The sequence below is a fragment of the Cryptomeria japonica genome, chromosome 11, assembly GCF_030272615.1.
Source record: "Cryptomeria japonica chromosome 11, Sugi_1.0, whole genome shotgun sequence".
In the NCBI taxonomy this organism is placed as follows: Eukaryota; Viridiplantae; Streptophyta; class Pinopsida; order Cupressales; family Cupressaceae; genus Cryptomeria; species Cryptomeria japonica.
The window spans coordinates 75299865-75317144 of NC_081415.1; the positions used below are offsets into that span (position 1 = coordinate 75299865).

The following is a 17280-nucleotide window of genomic DNA, read 5'->3' on the forward strand; positions in this document are numbered from 1 at the left end:
AGACCTTTGAGCCTACCAATCCTAATCTCCATTTGAATAGTTTTACTAAGAGCTTCTCCCATTAGGATGAAAAGAAATGGAGATAAAGGATCCCCCTACTTTAGACCTTTGGAAGCAACAAAAAAACCTGACGGAGAACAATTAATCAACACAGAAAATTTGGGACTTCAAATACATTGGTTCACCAATTGGATAAAATTTTCATTAAAGACAAAAGCCTAGATAAATTGATAAGGAATTTCTAGTTCACCCTTTCATAATTCTTTAGCAGATCCAATTTCAGCCGAAAACTAGGTTTCTTGTTAATCGAGAGGGAATGAATATTCTCATGAACATAAATAATAGAGTTCAGAATTTGGCATCCCAGGACAAAACTATTCTACTACTTTGAAACCAAAATTAGAAGGACCTCTTTAAATCTGATAATCAAGATTTTGTAAAACACCTTATAAATAGAATTACATAAAATTATAGGTCTAAATTCCCAAAAATAGTTGGCATCTGGTTTCTTGGGGATCAACAGAATGAAAGTGGCTTTGATATTTTTAAGGAGAGAGTGGGAACCAAATAGATACTTAGCCACATTGATAATATCCTCTCCCACAATGTTCCAGAACAACTGGAAAAAAATAAGCAAAACCATCTGGTCCAGGTACTTTATTTCCTTCAAAATAGAACACCACCTTCTTGAGCTCTTCCATATAAGGGATTTTAGCTAGATCCTTATTCATCACTTGGGATAAACTTGATGAAATCTCTTTGAGAATCTCCTCCTCTGCCATCGAATCCAGCGGGCCCTCATCAGCCAAAAGGGAAGAAAAGAAACACAGAGCTTCCCAGCACATCTCCTCCTGTTTATCAACCCAATGATTGTTGATGGATATCCTCTTAATTATATTGGAGGCCCTATGCTTCAGAGTAGTCATATGAAAGAACTTAGTATTTCTATCTTGACTTTCAAGCCAAATAGCTCTAGATCTCTCTTTCCAGTATTCCTCTTCTTTACAGATGATGTCATAAAGTTTCGTGAGGATTTCAACTTCTCTATCCATAGTATGGGGATTGTAACAATTATTTTTGATATGCTATTGGATATCATCAAGCTCCCTTTTTAGAGAATCTTTCATTTGAAAAATATTTCTGAAAGAAGATTTGTTCCATTTTTGGATATTAACCTTGACATTGTGCCAATTTTTTGGCCACTTTTTACAGTGTTCTACCATGGATATTAATACCCTAGTATTCAACAATTTTATCATACAACTCTATATTTTTTGTCAATATTTTCTCAAATCTAAATGGAAAAGCCTTTCTTCTACTTAGGGGGGCAATACTCAGAGCAATCAGAAAGTGATTAGAATTGATCCTGGATAAAGATGAAAGATTATAGGAGAAGTCCCTCAACCAATCCAATGAAAGGAGAGCATGGTCTAGTCTAACTTGGATAAGCTTCACACCACTATGTCTAGATCAAGTAGCCCCGGAGAATTAATTATATCTAACAAGTCTTGTTTAGTATCCTTAGAGATCGAAGTCCCTCCCATCTTTTCCAAACTAGAGATAGGGGTATTAAAATCCACCATCACAATCCACTTCTCATGAGGAAAGATTTGTCTAGAATCTACCAAAGAAGCCCATAGAGACTTTCTAGCAATTTTTACTATTAGGAGCATAAATATTGGAAATGATCCAAAAAGAGCCATTCAATAGATTAGTAAATCTAGTAGCAATATGATTAGAACTAGTTACAATAGTCATACCTTGAATCAATTTGGGGTTCCAGAAAGAAGCAATGCCACCTGATGCACCATCTGCATAAAAATGGTAAACACCATAGTCCTTAAAGGTCTCCAACTTTATTTCAAAAAGTTTGTCAGATGAAATCTTAGTTTCTTGCACAAGACAAATATCACTTTTATGATCCCTCACCAAGTTAGAAAGGAGATGATGCTTATGGGGGTAGTTAAGCCCTCTTATATTTTAAGATATGATCTTGATTTAGCAAAAGTAGGGGAACCAATCCCCATATCTTGAATATTTCTCTAGGAGCCATCAACAATCTCAACTCTAGTTTGCTTATTTCTGTTGAAAAATTTCGGGGTCTTCCCACTCCTCTGGAATCTGAGCTACAATCTGCTCTTTGTCTGTTCCTGGTCTTGACTCGAACTGAACCCAGAGTTAGCAACTATTTATATTTATAATTATTATTTTCAATGATCACTAAAATAAAACAAATGTATTATAGTCAACTCACAAAGCATTTATATTTGTAGTGTTATTTTCTATCAATATGAGTAAACGATTACTGCATTAAAGTCAACACACCAAATTTTTATATTTATAATCATTAGTTTCTCACTAGCAATGGATAACTATAATGTTGTAGCTAAGAAACCAACTATTTATATTTATATGAATTGTTTTCTATTGCAACCAATAATCAAGCATGTTGTTGTGAATGTAGTAGCTATTTATTATGGTAGGAAATATTTCATGTCAGCACCAATAAAAAACAAATGCATTATAGTCAATGCAAAAACCATTTATATTTATCACCTACTTTTCAAGGGCTTCTAATAAACAATTATTATATTATATTTAGTGCACCATCTATTTATATTTATAAGAAATCTTTTATATCATCAAAAAATAAACAAACTAGCACATTCTAATCGTTGGCTCAACCATTTATATTTATAACCTTTCGTTTTCATCTCTACTAGTAATAAACCAGTGGATGATAGGTGATGCACCAACTACTTATATTTATATCCAATTTTTCTACCACTATCAATAAATTGCAAGTGCAATGAAATTAACATCATTGCCAATAAACAACTACCTTGTGGTCAATACATTACTGATATATATGTGTGTGTGTGTGTGTGTGACCATGAATAAACAAGCAATATATTGTTTTCAATAAAACAACAAATAAATTAAAGTCATTAGTATAAATAAACATTTCCAGCTATGTCAACACATTCTAATAGTGCTAACTATTTTTTTTAAATAATTAATATATTACAGTTAATGAATCCATTATATATATTTCTAAACATTATATTTGTCACTAGCAATAAACAATCAAAGCATTGTGGTGGATATAGTTAATTGTTTATATTTAATTTATTTTTTTCATTTCACCATTAATAAACAACTAACACATTGTATTCAATACATTTCAAATGTTCATATGTATAAATATTATTTTATGTAACTAGCAATAGATAATGATACATTATAATTATAAATAAATAAAAAATATATGCATAATATACATCTTATGACATGTTAATTTTTCACCATAGCTCCAAACTATACAGATTAAAATGTCTCTATTATGAATTGATAATCTCACCAATTAAAATGTCTTTCTAATCAATGCACCCAACTGTTTATATTTATAAGCTTTGCTTTCTGTCCCTGCCCATAACAATCACTGCATTGACTATAACACTTTTTCCTGTTTACATTTGAGTGAGAGAGCTACGTCTCATCTATGTTAGTTAATCTTAGTAACTCAGGGTCATTGTCAATGCAACATCCAGATTTATCATTTGATGGTTTTTTTTTAAATAAATAAAAATTAAAATATAATGAATTTTTTTTTAATTAATAATTAAACACAGTTCAGGATAAATTCTGGGTGCCAGGTAGATGTTGCCTCTAAGGGGTAGTTATCCTATAAATGTGCCTCTAAAAGTCCCATTCTTTGTGCTGTCCATCCTCGTTTAAGCAATGGCTGTTCCTCTTGTTAACTTTGCCTTGATCAGTGCAGTTTTTACTATCCTTTTCACAAACCCATGCGTTGGTCGATTCAATTGTCCTACCCAGGAATCCCAAGCTCTTCTTTCCTTCAAAGAAGCGCTGAATGTCTCTGATGGCATTCTCAGTTCGTGGGTTAATGGAACTGATTGTTGCTCCAAGTGGGATGGGATATCATGCAATAATTTCACTTACCGTGTAGAGCGGGTGAATTTGAGTGCAGAGCAGGGCGTGCAGAGTGGATTAATATCTGGTAGTTTGTGCAACCTTCCTTTTCTCAAATACCTCATCCTAACGAACATTGGTCTAACTGGTACTATTCCTTCCTGTTTAGGAAATATTTCTCATCTTAATTATTTGCATTTGAAAAACAATAGGTTGACTGGAATGTTCCTCCTTTCATTTGTCAGCTCACTAATCTGAGCCATATAGATATAGCCTTTAACCAATTCAGGGGAATATTGCCATCTTGTCTACAAAATCTTTCCTTGCTTAAGTACTTGAGCATTTCTTTTAACCAATTCAACGAGAAGTTTCAGCTTGCTGGTCTTTCGTCCCTCGACCAGCTGTATGCTCGTCATTTTTCCTTCCGTGAGAACATTACTTTTTCAGAGTTGACATTAGCATCCTCTGTAAAGATTCTCTGGCTCTCCCATATTTCTATATCAGATACTCTGTTTCATAACCTTGCAGAACTGAAATTTGTGTTTCTATCTGATTGTGTACTGAATATTAGTACAACTTGGATTCCCCAGTTCCAGTTAGGAGGCTTAGATATTACCTCATGTAGTATTGGTGGTCGAATTCCCGATTGGCTTTTCACTGAATATTCATTACGCGGACTGCAACTGGTTGACGACAATATTGTTCGGGAAATCCCCTCCTGGATATGGGAGAACTTTGATGAGTTGATTCACTTGAACCTTTCAAGAAATCATTTACATGGCAACCTTACTATCCCGAACAGATCAGTTCGTTGGATGACACTACTGGATTTGTCTAGGAATGCATTGACTGGAAACGTGCCATCTCAGTTGCCTCCCTATCTAGAGTTCTTGATGCTTAACGACAATGCTCTAATCGGCTCTATTCCTCAAAGCTTTTGCACTTTAACTAACCTTGTAAAGTTAGGTATGTCAAGCAACAAGTTGAATGGAAATATTCCTCCGTGCTTTGCCAATTATAAGTTTATTCAAGTGTTAAATTTAGGGGATAATAGCTTGGAGGGAACCATACCGCATGGTCTATGCTCCTCCTCGTTAATTGTAAGAAATAATAAGTTAAGTGGAGCCTTCCCTCCCTCAATCACCAACTGTAAGACCTTACAGCTATTAGATATTGGGCAAAATAATTTTTCTGGGGAAATTCCTCAGTCAGTTGGAAATCTAGCCGCCATTAAAGTGTTGTTGATGAAGGATAATCGTTTCAGCGGCTGCATTCCTTCAAAACTTGTCCATCTGAAGCAGCTCCAGATCTTAGACCTTTCGTCTAACAATATATCAGGTTTTATTCCACACAGCGTTGCATCTTTACGTGCAATGAGTGTGGCAAGAGAAGACGGCCATATGTTATTTGTTATGTTGAAGCCTTATCGTTTATATGCAAGAGACAAGGGGGATAAGTCATGGCCCGGAATCGGCCCTTTCGAGGAATGGGTATATGAAGTTCTGTCTCATGATGAACTGGACATGATTGTGAAAGGCTTACATCTCCACTACCCATATATACTTTCCACACTCACAGGCATAGATCTCTCCAATAATCAGTTAAATGGACACATTCCTTTTGATTTTGGAAAGCTGAAGGGATTAAGGTTTCTTAATCTATCAAGGAACAACCTCAATGGAATTATTCCTCCTAGTTTTGGGGAAATGGTTCAGCTAGAGTCATTGGACCTTTCTACAAACAGATTTTCTGGACGTATTCCTGCAGAATTTCAATCTCTGACTTTATTGGCATGTTTAAATTTGTCCAACAACAACCTTTCAGGTAGCATACCGCAAGGAGGACAAATGATCACATTTGAAAATACATCGTATTCTGGAAATCCAAATTTAGAAGGGTGTCCACTTCCAAAGAAATGATCATGGCCAGAATTTTCTCTTCCTCCTCCCCTTCCTTCTACAAATGATATTCAAGATGCAAAGGAAGATTATAGAAACCGAATACCATGGTATGCTATTGGACTAGGATTATCACATGCAGCAGGTTTTTCCTGTGTGATGTTATTGCTTGCAGTAAGGGACGAATGGAGGGAGAAATACTTCAAGTGGGTAGACAAGAATTTAAAGAAGATGTTTCCTTCCATCCGTAATAAGAGATTATGAAAGGTTCTTACGTCAACAAGACTCATGCAAAACTATGCCACAGTTGTTCAACTCTCGAGTCTTGAGGTATTTTATTGAGCTAATTGTGTATTGTATTGTCAGAATCTTGCTTGAAGGTAGTATTGTGTAAGATCATAAATAATAAAAATACCCATGTATGCTGTCACGGCATTAGCCGTGTGTGAACGGTGACCCTCTGTCGCCTCTTGTAAATCTATTATTATTGTGTCTTGGTTGCATCATATGGCTTTGCATGTCTACAGTATTTAAGTATTACTATTGGTTAGTATATAATCCGGTTCTTACTATTTTAAGATCGCATTTCGTAGAAGATTAACAGCAATAATGTGTATAAACTATAAAGATTCTAAGATTTAACATTTCATATTTCTTAAATTATATTTGGACGATAGTGGTTCCAATTGTCATGTATAAATTTTTAAAATATTTTTTCCAAAAATTTATGATAAATTTTAAATTCTTAAAATTAATAATAATTTATTAAATAATATTTATATAAATAGATTTATTAAGTTTAATTTATAATATCTTTAAAAAATTGTTATAAGAATTTATATTCATGATAATTGAGAGCATTAATTATGCAATTTATAGTATTTTATTTTTTATTAAATCATTATTATATATTAGTGAAATTTTACATATATTATGTCACTTTGTTTCAAACTTGATATTTTAGATGTAATTTGTAAGATTTTATGTCTTTTAGTTTTGTGATCATATATTGATTCTACGACAATATGTGATTTTAAATTAAAACACATTTAAAGTCTACATCTATCCTATACACCATAGTTTTTACATAATTTTTTTTTATTGTTTTGAATGCATATGAATGCATAGACAACAAAAATCTTATCTACCATAATATCTACATAAAAATGTACAAAAAAATGGGGCTTCCCATTCTACTACTTACAAATATATATTTTTTTACAAGAAACAAAAAGAAAACTAAAAACCCTAACAATCCTCCATTCTTCATATTCTACATCACACCTCCGTTCTTCATATTCTACATCACACGGACATTATGACGATACAATTCTCTCTCACCATTCTACCTCACCTGCCTGGTAGCCTTGGAGTTCTTAGATACAACTCCTCTCGTACTTTTTGTCTTTGATATCTTGAGCCTCCCACTCTTTAACTTTGCTTCATACTAATTTTGGCTTCTCTTCTCTGGTTGCAACGTATCTTCTCCTCTGTTCACTCTCGACTTCCTTTCTCTGAAATAATATTATTAAAACAAAATCCAATTTCTATGTCTACATAACGAACCTCTTTGTCAAAATTTACACTCCAAATGAGAAACGAGTGCAAGGGAGTGATGAATTCCCCAACGTGGAGCCAATCTCCACTCATAACCACAAAACCCTCCCCCAGTCTCACTATAGCATTGAGAGAGACCATAACCCAACACCACTCCTTTGTTACATAATTGTTCCTAAGACAGTGTGCATCTCTTTTGCATCTCTTTTCGATGGTAGTTCAAGGCACCACACCAATAACAAAGATGCAATCTCTGCATTTGTGTAGTACCTAGATTTTGCATTCAAGAATTTGTCACCCGGTAAGATACTCATTTATGGAGGAAAGATTCATCTTTAAACCTAAAGACATGCTTGAGTCTATCCTTAATAATCTTCCCCAAGAAAGCCACCATTAGCTACAAAGTCTGCGATGAGAAATTGGCCTGCATCATCACTATCTACCTTCTTTCTACTTACATTCACCAAGATGCAATGAAATGAAAATGTCATCCTTGATACCATCTATAGCTTACAACTCACTCCACCACCTTCTCAACTAGGACAACATTAAATGTTTGGTGTTTAATTAGCTAACGTCACTCACGAGGTATCAACCCCCCGTATCGCCACCTCATCCATTTGATTGCCTTGAATATCCTCCCATATCTATTGATCATGCTCTTGCATTGATTTTTTTTGCCATTTTAGGGAATTTATTTGCCTCCACAGTCCTCTCATGTTTTACATGAGAAATTTGAAAATCATCTTCACTATCTTTTCTAACTTTAAATTCTATGTTCCTTCCTTCATCAATGAATTTGTTATTCTATACCACACAGACATTATGGCAATAGAATTCTCTCTCACCATTGTACCTCACCCTACCTGGTAGCCTTGGAGTTCTTAGATATGACTCCTCTCGTACTTTTTTTCTTTGATACCATGAGCCTCCCCCTCTTTCACTTTGCTTCAATCTAATTTTGGCTTCTCTTCTTTGGTTGTAACCTATCTTCTTATCTGTTCACTCTCGCCTTCCTTTCTCTGAAATAATATATATTAAAACAAAATCCAATTTTTGCGTCTACATGACGAACCTCTTTGTCATAATTTACACTCCAAATGAGAAACAAGTGCAAGGGAGTGATGAATTTGTTAAAACTGGATTCACTCTAAGAGTGGGGGTGTATCATAGTGCGATAAATTTCAACTATAAAACCTAGGCAAACTTGAAAAGATTTTTTAAGATTTTCTAACACAGTAAAAGGTTTGAATTAAGTTGAAAATAAGAGAACTACTAATCCTATAAAGTATTCAATCCTTTCAGAATCAAATAAGATAGTTCAATTATAGTTCAATTTAATTTTATTGAATAATCTGCATATGCTCTATGTGACACATCTTTTATTACAGCTGACAGTTGAAACAAAAATTTCACATGCAATGAACATAACAAATTTTATTGACAATAATTTGCAGATAAATGAATGACATTATGTATCAGAGCCTGACCAATTGAATGAACATAAAACAATGAACAAAGATTCACAGACAACAATTCACAACACAAGAATTTCATAAGTGGAAAAAACCCTCATGGGGTATAAAAAACCACTTGTAACTTGCCAACTTTATTCCATCTCAAAACATCAACTTATCACAATGGTGGAGTCTCTGCTCAACACTTTATTGTAAATGTCAACCACAGTTCAAACAACTTCAAAAATAATGAACCCTGGTGGAGTCTATGCTCAACACCTTACAAACTTAAAATCCTGTGAGTAGTTGCTCTCAACACTGACCCTACAACTGCATTGTAACTGTAGTTCCAAAATAATGATTGATAACAACTAAGAGGAACATTTTCAATCCAAACCAGATGTCAAATATATTGTTGATGAGCATTATAAATTGCCAAACTCAATATTACAATACCACAATAGCTCGTGACTACTCAAAGACCAAAAAAATCCTTTAAAGAACGTTAACTATAATATGTTCAAAACTTCCTTCAAACCCTCTTCTCTATTTTCATATTTGGCTCAAGGAAAAATGACAGAGATGCATCTCATAACTCCTTATTCTCATCTTTGATTTTTATATGAATATGCATATTTTAAAACATTTAAAAAATTCCTTGTCAAAAACTCAAAAACTCATTATGGAAAGAACTATCATAGAAACTGATTTTTTATCCAACTGAAACTAGTTAAGCCTTTCAATGAACACTAATATGAATCTTGGCCTTTAACTTGTTAACTAAAAAATACCTGATTATGTCAGCCAAAGGGCAAATAAAAAGACTGAAAAACCTGTATGGCGCATGTTCATCTTCAGCTCGAAGTCCACTATTCACTTGTGCATCTTTTTACATGAATATGCACAAACCATTTAATAGAACCAATGATAAAACTGTCTGATAGAAGTTGCGAATGATACATGGCGGCTAGGGTTCAATGTTGCTTTCAAAAGAAAACTAAAAATATGATATTAGAGGCCCAAAGAGAATAACATAATATTTCAAATCCAAAGTATATCAAGTGCCAACAAAGCAGTGTTAAAACCTCTCTACGAACATCATAAATTGTCCACATGCCAAGGGAAATGACATTTATCAAAGTAACTTTCATAAAAAACCAACTGTCAAGTGGGACAACTCAACAACATCATGACTTAAGTCATAATTGCCAAGTGTATTACATCATAGCTGAATATACTCAACAAAGTGACCCGTAGACAAATAGTCATCATGTAGGATCTTCACATAAACGAAAGAATCAACCATCCGACCTGTCATCTTAATAACCATATGCCAAATGAAACTCATCGGAGTGACAAACATCAGGGACAACAACGTAATGGTAAGAACAACAGAATTCCCCAACGTGGAGCCAATCTCCACTCGTAACCATAAAACCCTCCCCCATTCACAATGCCCCATTCACACTATAGCATTGAGAGAGACCATAACCCAATACCACTCCTTTGTTACATAATTGTTCATAAGATAGTGTACATCTTTTTTAGATCCTAATTTAAGACACCACACCAATAACAAAGATGCAATCTCTGCATTTGTGTAGTACCTAAATTTTGTATTCAAGAATTTGTCACCCGGTAAGACACTCATTTATGGAGGAAAGGTTCATCTTTAAACCTAAAGACATGCTTGAACCTATCCTTAATAATATTCTCCAAGAAAGCCACCATTAGCTACAAAGTCTACAATGAGAAATTGGCCTGCATCATCACTATCTACCTTCTTTCTACTTCCATTCACCAAGATGGAATGAAATGAAAATGTCATCCTTGATACTGTCTATAACTTACAACTCACTCCATCACCTTCTCAGCTAGTACAACAATAAATGTTTGGCATTTATTTATCTAATGTCACTTACAAGGTACCAACCCCCCATATTGCCACCTCATCCTTTTGATTTCCTTGAATACCCTCCCATATCTATTGATCATACTCTTGCATTAATTTTTTTTCTAGTTTAGGGAATTTATTTGCCTCCACATTCCCCTCATGTTTTACATGAGAAATTTTAAAATTTTGGAATGTTAAAATCAAGTTTCTAATCATCTTCGCTATCTTGTCTAACATTAAATTCTATGTTCCTTCTATTGTCAATGAATTTGTTATGATTTGTAAATTTTTATTGAGTGAAACTTGGAGACCGATAATATCTTAACCAATTTAACTATCAAGAGAGTCACTTTTTCTTCTACCTCATTATCCATTATATCTCACTACCAATACATAGCTACCAAGCCATCTTTTAATAGTCCCAAATTTCCCTTCGAGGTACCTTCAAAATTAACTTTTACACACCCCTTTTTGGGTTAAATCTAATTTATAATTTTATCCTATATATTTTAATTTAGTAGAATTTAGAATGAGTAAAGAAATGATGTAAAATTATGCCTAATATTGTTTTGCCATAAGTGAGAATTCATACAAGATTAGAGGAATGTGAAACATGTCAAAGAAGTAAAACATAATAATGATAGAGGTTGATTCCTATTGGATAAATGTTATTAATAAAAAAGATGACAAAAAATACAACAATCATGTTAGTAGCAAGCATCATATTTAGGAGAGGTGATAGATTTTATTAACTCATTTGAAACCCTTAACATTATATTGTACTTTAGTATGTTGTATGATGAACGTGAAATATGTGAGTGTGGCCACAACTATTGAAAAATATAAAAATAAGTTTTGGATAATAGTGTAAGTCCCAATCTATATGGTAGGTAAAACAAATAGATTTGAGAACTCTAAGACAAATTAATATAACCTAAATATCACAAAAGGCTTTTTGTAACTTTGGAAGATGAATAGCCTGATTTTTTATCATTAATAGGGGAGCTAGGTGATGGGATTCTATTCCTCAATTATAAAATAAATGTGGTTGTGAAGTATGTGTATGTGATATAGGATGAGTGATAGCATTATGAATGAATTTCACAAACAAAAAAATACAAAAAGGATAACTAAAACAATAAGGAAGATATAGTGTAGAGATATAGAGAGTAATTTAGATCTAAAATTCTGAGTAAATTGTGTTGGATATGGGTGTTGAGTGCATTAGCCTAAAGATGTCTAAAATTATGGGAGATGACCCAAAAATGTAGTTAGGAGGCTCTTTGCTACTATCTGCTATAAATCTAGCTCAGAAAAGTAGGATAGGCACATTAGGTAACTTTGTCAAGGAATTCTTGTTCATTTGATTTTTGTTTCAACCTATAGCTATTTTCTCAATGCTCTTGTAACGTTTTTTCTATCATATTTGAACTTGCACACATAATAAAGTGGATAAGATGAGTTGTGTTGTATAGGATCTTTCATAATTCAAATCCTATGTTGGTGTTTCCACCTCAACAATAGCTATTAGTCTCAAAAAAGTGTGTATATTCCATACAGATAGAAAATAAGGAAGCAATAAATGCTAAAATAGCATGATTATCATAGGTATGTGATTTGTATTTAAATGAGATCATAGGTCAACAATGTAAGTTGAAGATCCTAATTTACCTTTTATGAGACTAAAAAAAAGATAGGCCTAACTAGAGTCTTGATAGGAAAGCTAGGCACTAAAGTTTTATTTCTTAATTGCAAAGGAAATGATATTGTGAAATGTGCATATGAGATCTAGGGTTAATGATGGAAAAATAAATATTTTGAACAATTAAATAGTGGATACAAAAAGAATAACTGGAACACCAAGTTGGATATCGAACACATATGCAAAGAAAAATCTAGATCTAAAATCTAGAGTAGAAAGTGGTAGAGAATGGTAGAGATATGTATTGCGCACCCTAGTCTAAATCTATATGAAAGGGAAGAAGATTATCAAGAATGTATTCATGATCATATGTGCTATAAATCTAGCTGAAAAGAATAGGAAGGAGGTTCTTGATGAATTTTCATCCTTTGAAATTTAATCACATACCATATCCTCCATGCCACTTTAAACATTTTTCCATCAAATTTGAACATGCATAAATAATTAATGTGGAAGAAGGGTTGTGCTATATAAGGGCTTACCTATGTCAAACCCTATTTTGGTATTCCCACCTTGACAATATTTACCTCAACTATGAAATACCTTCTATGGAACCTCATATAAGGCTTGATATGATGGAGTGAATTTTTGCAACATATTAATGCATTCTTTCAACATGAGGAAATGAAATATAATTTACCATTATTATTGTATTATATTTCCATGTTTGAATGCTTTTGTCTTTGAATGTAGATCTATGCTTGAATAATCACTTGAGTGATAGAATTCTTATTTAAACTTTCTAGGATTTGATATGGGAAAATGACTTTTATGCAAATTATTATTTTTTAATTCATATTTTAGGTAAGACTAACAATGATAGGCAAATATTTTCTATTTATAAATCGAACCTTTTCTCTTCAAAATTTGGGCTCAATTGGAAAGGATAGGGATGTTTGGAAACTTGCCCAAGCAAAAGGAGCCATGAAAATGGTTCAAAATAGAGTAACAAACTAATATTACATATAAAACATAAATGGGTATTTCACGTACAAGCCAATATATAAAAAAATTCTTATCCACCCAATTTGGTCATTATAAGAGGTGGTGAGGAAGATGTAAAAGAAGATATGACTAGTATAGTATAAGGAGATATATCTAGTTACAAACATGAACCATTCCCTAATGAAAGATCACTATGCATGTTACTAGGAAATAAAGTGAACACTTTGGAAAATATTATGGATAACCTAAAATATTTGTTTTATGGTTGTGAACATGTCATCTAAATCATCATGCAATTTGATCACAATATGTCACATAATAGTACATTGAATGTCATTAAAAGCATTATTGACCATAATAGAATAATATTTAATAGAAGAATCTATTGGAACCAATAACTTAGGCATTCAATTGTGTTGGACAAAATAAAGGTTTATATTATCAATAGGTGAAGGTAAGATATGTTTAGGAGGCAGGGCCATATCAACATTTGACTTCTTAGGAGAGGACTCACTTCTCACATCAAGCTCAAAAGTGATAGCATGACATCTTGTGCAACATTATAACATTGTACATTTTGTTGGTTATAATTTACATATTCTATATAATGATACAAGTTATCACTCAACATAGATTCCTTTTCATCCTTTTCTTTAAGAATAAAAGCAACCTCTAAAGGTTTAGAGATATGACGATCTCAAAATGGTTTTGGGCATTTTTCTCATTATCCTTTACAATATGCCATATGTAGAAACAAAACATATTGCAATGGTAAAGAAATGGGGTTGAATAGTCTAAACATGCAAGATAAGAATCAAACCCATTTAGAATAACCTCATATTGGGGAAATAACCAATAGACCCAACACACTGACTAATTATTTGATTTTTTGTTGAGTTATTATAATTGGATAACATGGATTTATTAAATGAAATAACTAGGGCTAATGATAAAAATTTCACAGTAATCAACATAAAATAAGAGTTTCAAGACAAATACAAACTCTATGTATAGTTCTAGAAATGGAAGCTAGAGGGGAATCTAGGTCTAAAATTTGAGATAAAAAATGTCAGCCTGATGGGGTTAGGTGACCTATTCCTAAAAGTCTTAGATGTAAATATAAAACAAAGTTTCAAAATCAAAATGTTACTCATAATACCCTCCTAAAAATTTGTCAGTAAAGTGTTGGACACTGTTTCTATCTGTGGCTTTTTGATTCTTAAAATTCAGGTTTAATTATTTTCATTTTTTAATTTCTAGTTTTGTATATCTTCTCTTCTAAATTTTTCACCTACACACACAAGAGAGGAAACATGTTGTTTTGATAGGGGCTTTCCTATGTCAAATACCAAATGTAGAATTAATCCTATAATGAGTGAAATGGAACATGGAGATTACCCTTCTAGGATAGAGGCTAGATTTATAATAAATTCTAAATTAAAATATTTTTGATTAAGGATCAAATAGATTTTGAAGGGACCAAAAAACCTAGTTACAACATGCTACCAACGTAAAAAATTATAATGTTTCTTCAAAAATATTTTATGGAAGTATTTGTCCATAATCTCAATCTCTAACCTCATTGGAGTAGTTAAATTTTTCCAACAACCACCTTGTTAGACACAATGTACCACTGAGAGGGGGGGGTGAATCGGTGGTTCTCAAACTTTTCCCTTCTAACTATTTTATGTGAGCATACCGATTAACACATCTAGGTGAATGCAGACTTGCCGGTTAGTGAAAAGACTAAACACAAATGCATTCACACAAAGGGACATCACATAACAATACTATGTATGAGGAAAACCCAACATGGGAAAATCCTCAGTGTGCAATGCTGTTGGATTCTAGTGCTCCAATCCAACCTCACAATGAAAACTCTATTGCAATGTTTAGCGCACCAACCCAAAGAGCTACAACCCTTGATTTAGGGCACCGACCGAAGGAGCATCAAGCCCTGACTGATTTATGGGCTACAACCCAAAGGAGCTACAACCCTTGCTAGTTTATGGGCACCAACCCAAAGGGGCTACAACCCTTGCATCGAGATACAACTTAGTGATCATAATGATAACATCAAATACAAAACTAGTCATACTGTTATAAGTGAATCTTGTAACCATTTTATATACCTTACTCTGTTGGTGAGACACCTTCTCTGCTACACTGGTGCACCTCTCTCTCTACTATTGTATTGCTGGTAAACTCTACCAGTACACCTCTCTTCTTCTTCTCCTCTACTAGATCTCCTCCCTACTACTCTAGTCTTTACCAATAATACACTTTGTCTATCCTCTATCTGCCTTCTCTACAACTTCCTTCACTTCTTCTCTACCGGTATAAACACTACCAGTTCTGCACTGCTACCGGTTGAACACTTCAACCAAGTTATCCCTCACACTCTTCTCAAATACTCATTGATCACTTGACTGATTTTCTCTTCACATGCAAAAGTAACTATCAATCACTTCGGAGCCACCTTCAATTATTTTGGCTTCACATGCCCTATCTTCTTTTTTTTAGCAGCCACCTTCAATGATTTTGGCTTCACTATTTATAACCCGGTTTTCCCTCCAAAAGCCAATTCAAATATTGGGCGATTAGGGTTTCCTCATCATCCTCGAGGGAAACCAAATCAAATCAAATCTTGACCAATCTGATCTTCTAGATGGCCAACTGTACATCTTCGCTATTAATGCACCTTCCAATACATGCCATCTAATCTTAGCAACCACGACCTCATCTCTATCAAAATGCCATTAATGTTTCTGTTGTTTCCTTCTCGAGGTCTTCTCACAATTTGATCTTCTTTCTTATATCCAGATGCCAACTAGTCTGTAATTTTTCTCTTTCATTCATTCTTCCTCAAGCCACACTCTTCTGACCCAATCCACAAATCATGGGATCCATATTAAATGCACACTTGTAGAGACACCTATCTCTACATGGCATTCCATCAACCTCTATGTGCTTTTCACTTCATCTCCATGTGGTATCCACGTTGATCACCAGCCAGCTTGGATCGGTGTGTCGGTTCAGGGGTCATCAACCAAACACTCAACCGGTTCTTCTCTTCTACCAGTTTACTAACCCTATCAGTTAAACCTTCAAGCTGGTGTATCATCAATCTTGAAATTTGGCTTCTCTTCTAGTGGAACACTAAACCAGTCAGCACTTTTGCTAACCTACCTTATTCACATCTTCAAAAGATGGGGAGTCATCTGCATCTACACCTTGTCCATATTACCTATGCACTTACATACCAGTAAACACTCTAAATGACACCATATCATCAACCTTTAACCGACTCCATCTTCAATTAAGCCATTCTCCTCTATTTGCATTTGCTCAGCATTGCCTTCTCCCTGATTAGCTCAAACCATATCTCAACCGGTTTGTCAAAGTGACAAACCCATCACTCTTCTTCCGTACTGGCATCTCAACATGCCTTCTCAATTAGTCTAGTGCATATCCCTGATTTCATGCACTTAAGGACTTCCTTTGATTCACCGGTAGATCCGGTGTGAGCCTTTAAACACCTACCTCTACCTCATCTACCTTATCTCATGAAACTATGATGCACACTATGCATGATAGGAGATAAGCTCCACATACCACTAGAGTGACACCTTGTCATCTGCATCCTGCAATAAAATCATGTGACTTCTCTATTTGTGCATCATATCTTCAAATAGGCACATGTGATTTGGAGTGGGCACATTCACTATCAACCATTGCTTCTCATGATGACTGTGTCTTCATCTGGCAGGATTCCTGTTGTTCTACCACATCATGGCATACTGGTGACCTGTTCATGCTTCTCCTCTTGTGTTGATGTGATTTAGGTAGCATTCTGTCTCTTCATCACAATCAACGACTCAAGCACCTTGCCCA

The 17280-nt window shown here is 34.1% G+C and overlaps 1 protein-coding gene across 1 annotated transcript; it reads left to right on the forward strand.

The window, feature by feature from the left end:
• The first annotated feature begins 3734 nt into the window (after positions 1 to 3734).
• Positions 3735 to 6292, forward strand: LOC131041834 (receptor-like protein Cf-9 homolog). Its single transcript, XM_057975053.1, has one exon. It carries the CDS (start codon positions 4749 to 4751, stop codon positions 5850 to 5852), a length of 1104 nt encoding a protein of 367 aa, XP_057831036.1. The 5' UTR covers positions 3735 to 4748; the 3' UTR covers positions 5853 to 6292.
• The last annotated feature ends 10988 nt before the right edge of the window (positions 6293 to 17280 follow it).